The sequence below is a fragment of the Acanthopagrus latus genome, chromosome 11, assembly GCF_904848185.1.
Source record: "Acanthopagrus latus isolate v.2019 chromosome 11, fAcaLat1.1, whole genome shotgun sequence".
Classification (NCBI taxonomy): domain Eukaryota; kingdom Metazoa; phylum Chordata; class Actinopteri; order Spariformes; family Sparidae; genus Acanthopagrus; species Acanthopagrus latus.
The window spans coordinates 12,745,535-12,754,184 of record NC_051049.1 but is presented as its reverse complement, the minus strand read 5'-3'; the positions used below and the strand labels follow the sequence as shown (position 1 = coordinate 12,754,184).

The window sequence follows — 8,650 nt, the reverse complement described above, 5'->3', positions numbered from 1 at the left end:
AGAGAAGAAGAGAAGGTAAGGGGGAAGCTGTCAGCTCTGCTGCTCCTTCTCCTCTCCAAATTTTCAAGAAAGTCTCCCTTTCTTGTCTCTTTCCATCTCCTCGCCTTCTAATCAACATTTGTTCCGGCGTCGGTCTCTGTTAGCCTGTACTGTCATCCATCAAGATCCCGATTTCTGGCCTGTTACATCTAATTTTAGCCCATTAGATCCCGCAAAAACAAAAACAAAAGAGACGGACAGTTTGAAAAACAAAGCAGACATCAGCAAAGAGGAATGACGAAAAGAAAACTCTGAAGCCTTCTCGTAACTGAAGTTGATTCTGTGCTATTTTAGAGACAATTTCCCCCAAAATGTTACCTTTTTATTGAGCTACACTGGGCTGCATCAATATTAAAATCTAATTACCTTTACATGGTCGTGCTATATTCATTGGAATTTCCGTCTTCCCTTTCCTCGAGCAATAACCAGCTAGGTACAAACTAATCAAAACAGACCTGAGCCAAAACAAAGTACATATCTTGGCCTTGAAAGTCAAAACAATCTCACCTCAAACCAACTTGTAATGAAAATGGGCAACTCCATCTGCGGAGGTTCAAATAAAAAGCTCAGTAACAGCCACTAAGTGGCGAGTGTGGTTTTATCTTTGACACATAAATGTAGATCTATTTTCAATCCATGTGGGCAAAATATCAATTAGTGAATTAACCTGAATCAGTGAATGTTGGGACACAAAACCCCGCCAAGCATCAAGCATCCTTGCCCCCCCACTCCCCTGCCATTTTTCCTGTTCTTTGAAACTTTCTCTCGGTTCAGATTTCTTTTGACTTCGCCTCTCTCTCTCTCTCTCTCTCTCTCTCTCTCTCTCTTCCTCAATCTTCTTAGAGTGAATGTGAAACCATGGCACCTCGAGCCGGCAACCATCATGTGGGAAAACAGTAATAAAAGGCAAAGTGCAAACACTCAGTGAGAAGCAACAGCCCCCAAGCCCTTTGTTTCCACCCATTGCACAATCCAGTGGCTGGAATAACATCTTTTGGGGAATTGATTGGAATGTGCGTACTGTTTTTTAAACACAATGCAGAGCCAGGGTGGAGGATTAACAGAGGTGAAGAGGGGACAGTCCTCAGCGCCGTCCACATCCAGCCGCGGTTTCCCCCTCGTCGTTTCACCGCACGGCACCAGGAAGTCGCAGGAAAATCCCGATTGGAATCATCAGGGTTACGGCGTGGAGGTGTGAGGAATTTAACTTTGGCTTTTGTTTGTAAAGGAGAAAAAAAGCTGCTCATTTTCACATCTATTTTGGGTTACTACTAGAATAGGTTAAGATAATTGTGTAATATCTTACAGTTACATTACTTTAACCAGTAATTGAATGTGTTTGTCTGGTAACATGTTACCGCCTGAATTTAAGATGTTTTTCATCCTGGTCGCCGGAGTTTAAACTGCCAGCAACAGTTTAAACTTGTTCAAAGCGGCTCATAATGTTATGAACGTTGAAGCTTTTGTCGATGTGGACACACTGTACACAGTTAGATCGGTTAGACTCTGCAAAATATAGTTTCTTTATGATCTCATCAAACTCAGACATGGCAAAGGCAAAAATAGTTGCACTTACCAGTTAATAGTGTTTGTGACGCCAATTGGCTTTGAAGCGGTGGTAAATGGTGGTGGCAGCGGTGTACTCCTTTAGTCAAAAGAATATAAAACAGCTCATCATCAAATTAACCTGAGTTGTAAATATTGTCCTGTGAAGTCTCCAACTTCTTTCGGCAGGAGACATACGGTATATTCTGTTCTTCACGCCAAGTGTTTTTTGGGTGTTTGTCTTTATGGTGTTGCCTTCATTGTAGTATCCTTGCTATAACTCTGCAGAGACAGTAATATTTTAAAGAAACATATTACTTTAAAATGAAAGCCACTAGTCTAATGTAATACATTACATTTTGGAGGTAACCAGTCCAACATTGCTTATCTGGGACAGAGTAGCTGAAGGAAAGTGTGACTCTTCTCTTCCCATCCATCCCAGCTGACTCCGATGGGAGAGGTCAGACCTATCTCACACTCTGAAGGAGTGAAGGGACCCAGTCATCTCTTGCTTGAGCAAAACAATGACTCAAATCAAATCAAAGACATGAAACGAGTCACAATTTATTGCCCTGTCAGCCGAGGGGATAAATTCCACAGAAAGGCAAATAAACACACATCAGTTTGTGTTCTTTTGGCAAGCTTTGGGGAAAGCAAGACTTGGCTTACTGCGCTCCAACAAAGAGAAGGAGCAGGAGGAGCAGGAGGAGGACGAGGACGAGGAGGACGAGGAGGAGTGTGAGGCAGGGTTGGTTGAGAACCCCTCATTACACTCAACCCTCAAAATGAAGGTGACACATACTGTAGTTCCAAGCAGTCAATTAGACAATGACAACTCAACCTTGAGGCCAAAATCTTGTTAGGACAAGAGAATGCAGCACTCTTTTTTTTTTTTATAGCACTCATTTTTATAGGTAACATTTGTTATTCACACGACGAAGAAAACATTTGACAGTTCGAGCTTAAGTGCATCAATTCAATAACAGACAAATGAGGTGGAGAACACCGACAAAATCATGAAACCACACATCGAAATGGGACAAAAATCCATCAGACTCACTATGGATGCTTGTTTGAAAACGCAGAGCAGCGCTGCAGACACAAAGTGACACATCTGCACAACATTTACCCGTCTGGAGCGTGGCTTTGACCTCCCTCCTGACTCACAATTAATGGTAAAAACTAAATTGGAGAGGTGAGAGGGAAGAGACCGCCCCGCCGGGTGGGAGGAGGAGGAGGAGGAGAAGGAGGAGGTGTGAGAACGGGACGGCCGGAGCTGCAGGGACTCACAGTGTGGAGAGGAAAAAGTCCAGGACACAACACGGAGTGGATGTAAGGAGAGACGCGTTTAACAGTTTTGGGAGACAAGACATGGACTTTTGACTTCACGTCGAAGATTTGTGTTTTGGGTGATCTGATATTTTTGCGCGTCGTTACGCACGAGAGAGCAACAGCTCCCGGTGTTCTGCAGATCTCACCACAGCAGCGGGGTGTCCAGATGAGAGCTGTAGCTCCAAAAGGTAAGATGAGTTACTGTGGCCGCGGCGAAGAACAGCCGGGAACTCTGCAGACACCCGGACGACCAAACTCCGTTTAACTTATAAGCAACTCCACGAAGGAGTGGGCAGGAAACCGCGTCTCGACTAAAATGGAGCTCAATCGCAGACAATTAGGCTTTGAGAAAAGAGAATAGCCTATTAGTAATCTCTTTAAATGTGTGTATTCATCAGGGGATGTACATAATTAGGTTTAATCGTGAGAAAAACCTGTTGAGCAAACGTGAAGGATTACACGCAGTCTAAAGGGTCATTTCAAGATTATATTGTCACGTTTAATTGAGGTTTATTTAGACGCAGTAAATGCTGCCCCACAGTCGTCAGACTGGAGGTGTTGTCAGTCTGAAGTTAACATTTATGGCACTGGATTTACGAACAGCAGTAGCTCCCACAGATGTTTGTTTAAAATGCTGGGGGCAATAAATTCAGAAAGAACTTTAATCCACAGGTTCCTCTTTATTTCGTATTTTAGTGTTTTCTTTATAATTCTGTGTGCCGTGGTGTGTTATATTTAATTTTCTATATATATTTAATCTAGTGGTGTCTTGGGAGGACACCTCTGTGGGAGACATTTCTGGAGCTTTCTTGTTAAACAATGTAATATTAAAGGGGCACTTTGTAGTTTTGGGGGCAAACATTTAATCAGAAGACCGTTTTTCATGGCTAAACAAAGAATACAAAATAAATCAACTCAAAGTTTTCATGACTGATTAAACAAACTGAAGGACAAAACAAGTCCATACTGTTTTACTTTGGTCATATGTGGCGGACCCTGCCAAATTTCTAGCTTCAAACTGTGTTCCGGGGACCTTATTTTCCTCTCAGAACAGCTTGTTTATTCAGTTATGGAAAAACTTTTGAGTTTGTATAATCACCTCATTAATATTGAAAATATCAAAATTCTGAGTTTGAATTTTCTCCTCTAAAAATACAAAATGCCCCTTTACAGTATAGCTCTTCAAAGTAAAAGTAATCTCTTAATTGCATTTGATTGGCAGGTCTGAGGGGGCTCTGAGATGCCTGCTGTAACCCTGCCAGGTGCCGTGTCCAGTGCTGTGGCGCCCTCTGCTGTGTGACCTAGGAAGGCAAGGAAGGGCAGGCAGGCAGCATGGGGAACATCCTGGAGGAAGGGATGAACGAAGTCATCGTCAGACACTACAACCACTCGGGGAAGTGGGACCTGCATCGCAGCAGCAGCGCCTGTAAGAAGGCCGTGCTGCTTTTCATCTGCGTGCTGATCGTCCTGGAGAACCTCATGGTCCTGCTCGCTCTCTGGAGGAACAAGCGCTTCCACAGCCGCATGTACTTCCTCATCGGAAACCTAGCGCTGTCAGACCTGCTGGCCGGTGTGGCCTACGTGGTGAACATCTTCACCTCAGGGCGCAACACCTACTTCCTGACGCCGGTGCAGTGGCTGGCCAGAGAGGGGAGCATGTTTGTGGCCCTCAGCGCGTCCACGTTCAGCCTCCTGGCCATTGGGATCGAGAGGCACATGACTATGGTGCGTTTGCGTCCGTGTGAGACAGCAGGTCGGGGGAGACTTCTCGGGCTGCTGGCAGCCTGCTGGCTTGTGTCAGTGCTGCTCAGTGCCCTGCCCAGCCTGGGCTGGAACTGCCTGGACAACATGACCTCCTGCTCCACGGTGCTGCCGCTCTACGCTAAGAGTTACGTGGCCTTTTGCATCAGTGTCTTCAGCGCGCTGCTGGTGGCCATCATCATCCTCTACATCAGGATCTACCGCCTGGTGACCTCTAGCGGCCGCAGGGTGAGCAGCCGGCCTTCGGAGCGCTCGCTGACCCTGCTGCGGACAGTGGTGATCGTTCTGGGAGTGTTTGTCATGTGCTGGACCCCGCTCTTCCTCCTGCTGCTGCTGGATGTGGGTTGCAGCCCAAATAAGTGCCCCGTGCTCTACCAGGTGGACTGGTTCATCGCCTTGGCCGTGCTCAACTCTGCCCTCAACCCCCTGATTTACACTCTGTCCAGCAGGGAGATGAGGGCGGCGTTCTTCCGGCTGCTGTGCTGCTGTCAGAGCAGCATGGAGTCCACTGGGACTGCTGTGGCGGGCAACCCCCACCTGGGCACTGTCATCCCTACGGCGGAGAACAGCAAGACGAGTTTGGGCGGGGGAGGGGGCAGTGGGGCTGGCAAGACCACGCTGAACAGAGGGAAGGTTCCCGCGCCTACGAACTCTGACAACAAGCATGGAGACCCCTCAGCCACTGCTGTGCCTCACCCACCCGGACCTGCAGACCTGCTCTCAGCTGTGCTGGTGAAGGCGGGGGCGCTGCCACCCCTCAGCAAGTTCTGAGCAGAAGCACCTTAATGAGGCCCGACAGTCACACAGTTGCAGAACTGACATACTCCTGCTATCAGCCACTTTTTGTTAATGCACTACGGCCGGTGTAGCCAGAAGAAGACGAAGTGATGATATTCAGTTGGAACCACGCAAGTGCAGATGAGAGTACGACCACATCAACCAAAGCCACTATTTTCATCAGCTCTACAATATTACTGCCAACACCGGAGAGACTGACAGGTTGTGTTTGTCTTACATGATGATTAATGTTGACATTTCGAAATTACGAATTACAAAAGGAGAATTTCATGGACTAATACCAAGCCCCAAGGCAAACCTCTTGGCCTGATTCAACAGCAGATTATAATATTAACTTTATCAGTGTTCTTTTTTTTTTTTTTTGGTTCATTGTGTCACTATAAGCAGAAAAGATTAACTGGGGCACTTTTTTTTTGCATGTGCTATATGCAAGTACTCATAAGACACCAGCATTTTCCATCACAGCCTGACTTGGTAAACTATTTATTTTCTGTGAAAACATTTGCCATCTTAATACTATTAGTATAACTTTTTGTTATAGTTTGTGTGCATGTAAACCATCATGGTACTACGACTTCAGTGTTGATTTTGTTACAATATGAGATGCACTGTGAGAGAAAACATGACTAGAGCTGCAATGATTAATCAGTTAGTTGTCTGAAATTAATCACCAACTATGTTTTTAATCAATGTATTATTTTTTAAGGTAAAAAGACTAAATTATTTAATTACAGCTTCTTAAATATAAATATGTTCTGGTTTCTTTACTCTGAATTTCTGAATTCTGAATATCTTTATTTTATGGACAAAACACATCCGAGGACCTCATCTCAGGCTTAGGAAAACACTGATCCACACTTTCAACCATTTTCTAATGTTTTAATACATTTTAACAACTAATTGATAAATAAAGACAATGTTTGACAGATTAAAGGAGCACTATGTAGTTTTGGAGCAGAAATTCAAACTCAGAATTGTAATATATACAATATTAATGAGGTAATAACACAAACTCATTTATCTTCTCCCTATCTGTATAAATAAGCTGAGGAAAATAAGGTCCTCAGAACACTGTCTGAAGCAGGAAACGTGGCAGGGTCCGCCACGTATAATCAGAATCAAACAGGATGAAATTGTGTTGGAACTTTAAGTCAGTTTGTTTATTCAGTTTTATTCAGTCATGAAGAGAGTTTGTTTTTGAGTGTGTTTAGGCATAAAAAAATGTCAATCCACTGTGGGAAACTTTTCACCCTTTTCTCAAAGTTTAACGCCAAACAACTAATCAATTAATCCAGAAAATAAACAACAAATTAATTTAAAAAAATGGAAATAATGGTGAGTTGCAGCTTTAAAAAAACAAAAAAACAAACACTGTTTACTGTCAACGTATTTCTTTTTTTTTTTTTTTGTCAGACTAGCGGCCTCCTGAGGCTGCGATGCTCATTATGCACCAGTGAAGTGAAGATTGCCATTAAAAAAGATTCTGGACCACCACTAGTGGGCGAGAGCGTGAAGCGATTGACGCTCCAGCAGGAGGTGTGTGTTTGAGGGTTCTGTTCAGCGGTTTTCACCGGAACTGACTCGTCTTTCACCGTCAGCAGCAGCTGCACTCTGAGCTGGATTAGCGTGGCTCACAACTACACTCATGGACAGTTTTTGCTTTTTTTTCTTTCCTCATCAGCACATCTAGAAACCACTCGCACGTCAACTAACCACTAGTGAATAGGAGTTTTGGATGTGAATTGTTTAATGGCAGTAGACTGTAAATGACATTTTCTGCCTAGGGTGGTGCAGTGCCTGATACCATTATATAGCAAATAAAATAAAATCCTATTCCCTTTTATGAGATTGCTGCGTGTGTCATGTTTTTATATTGAAATCGATGACTCTCGATCTCTCCCACTCCTCCATCGTCTGCATAAATTGTTGCGGTGCATTTACAGGATGTGGGACCTTTTACACCATATAAGCGGGAGATGTTTTTGCTCGTGTCGGTCAAGGTTCACATGAAAGCTTCAGCCATACATATATTAATGTGTGGACGCTCTGATTTGTCATTTCTACTCAGACAGGAGACGAGGAACGTCATGTGATTTGCACTGATGTTATATCCAGCTGAGAAGCTGATTGATGCTCTTTTATTCCCATTCATAGGTAGACCAGGGTCAGCCACTGATGAATAATGTAGAGAAACTCCTGATATTTATTTAAACAGGGGGTTTTCAGCTGGGTGAGGTCGGGCAGCTATTAGTCATCAAAGGTCTACAGCATGCATCATTAAATGCTCTGAAAGTAAGTGTGACAAGCCTGATTTGTTAAGTGATTCAAACGGTGCAAACACCAGAATATCAACACCAAACACATTTATAGAAAGGATTCGGTAGTCAGTGTTAAGACTCAGGGAAACTCAAGAGAGGAAGTAGATGTAACTTTGTTTTTTAGCTGCTGATGCCCGGAGACATTCAGTCTGTGTGTTTGTTCTTTGTTCCAACAAACCTGCAGCAACGAAGGTTACTCTGACTCGAATCGATAGACGAGCTGATTGCGGCAGAGTTCGCTGTTCATACCACAGTGCACAGCGAGGAGCAGACAGGAGCTGACAGACTGGCATTTCTTACTCACCTCGGCTGAAGGATGTGTCTGCACGCCGCACCTCCCGATCTGATGGAAATAGACAGCGAGGACGCCGTACCAGCCGAGCATTTCCAGCTTGAAAGGTCACCGACTGCTTCCTGTCAGAAATGTTTGAATACTCTGGTTCCTAAATTAGCCGGGGATGATCGTGGCCTTACGCCATCTGGAACGTTGGTAAATGGCAAAGACGTCGAGTTGCGTAGCGCCGTTTGTCTTCAGTGACTCCATCTCTCCTCCCTCTGCTTTTCTGTCATCTTCAACCTTCCTGTTTCCTCCTTTTCCATCTCGCCACCACCATTAACCTAATCCTTAGTAGATATAATTTGGTTCACGTTTCTTCATCATCAGAAAGATGGCTCGTGAAGAAAGAAATCAACACTGGTCTTGTCAGCTCTTTTCATTGTCAGTATTTGGCTGATCAGTTGATCTACTGATGTATGAAATCATGCAAGATCTCCATCGTCAGGAGGAGTTGGATGTGTCTGGAAACAACAACAAATATGACATCTAAGTATTCATCAATTTGGACTGTTGACAAGTT

General features: G+C 44.2%; 1 protein-coding gene across 1 annotated transcript; it reads left to right on the top strand.

Moving 5' to 3' along the window:
- Nucleotides 1-2,870: 2,870 nt before the first annotated feature.
- Nucleotides 2,871-7,323, top strand: s1pr3a (sphingosine-1-phosphate receptor 3a). The gene is made up of 2 exons (XM_037115945.1): nt 2,871-3,104; nt 4,139-7,323. The coding sequence occupies exon 2, from the start codon at nt 4,249-4,251 to the stop codon at nt 5,446-5,448; it is 1,200 nt and encodes a 399-aa protein (XP_036971840.1). The 5' UTR covers nt 2,871-3,104; nt 4,139-4,248; the 3' UTR covers nt 5,449-7,323.
- Nucleotides 7,324-8,650: the final 1,327 nt, after the last annotated feature.

Coding starts and splice junctions, on each gene's coding strand:
- s1pr3a (XM_037115945.1), top strand. CDS start 4,249: ATGGGGAACATCCTGGAGGAAGGGATGAACGAAGTCATCGTCAGACAC.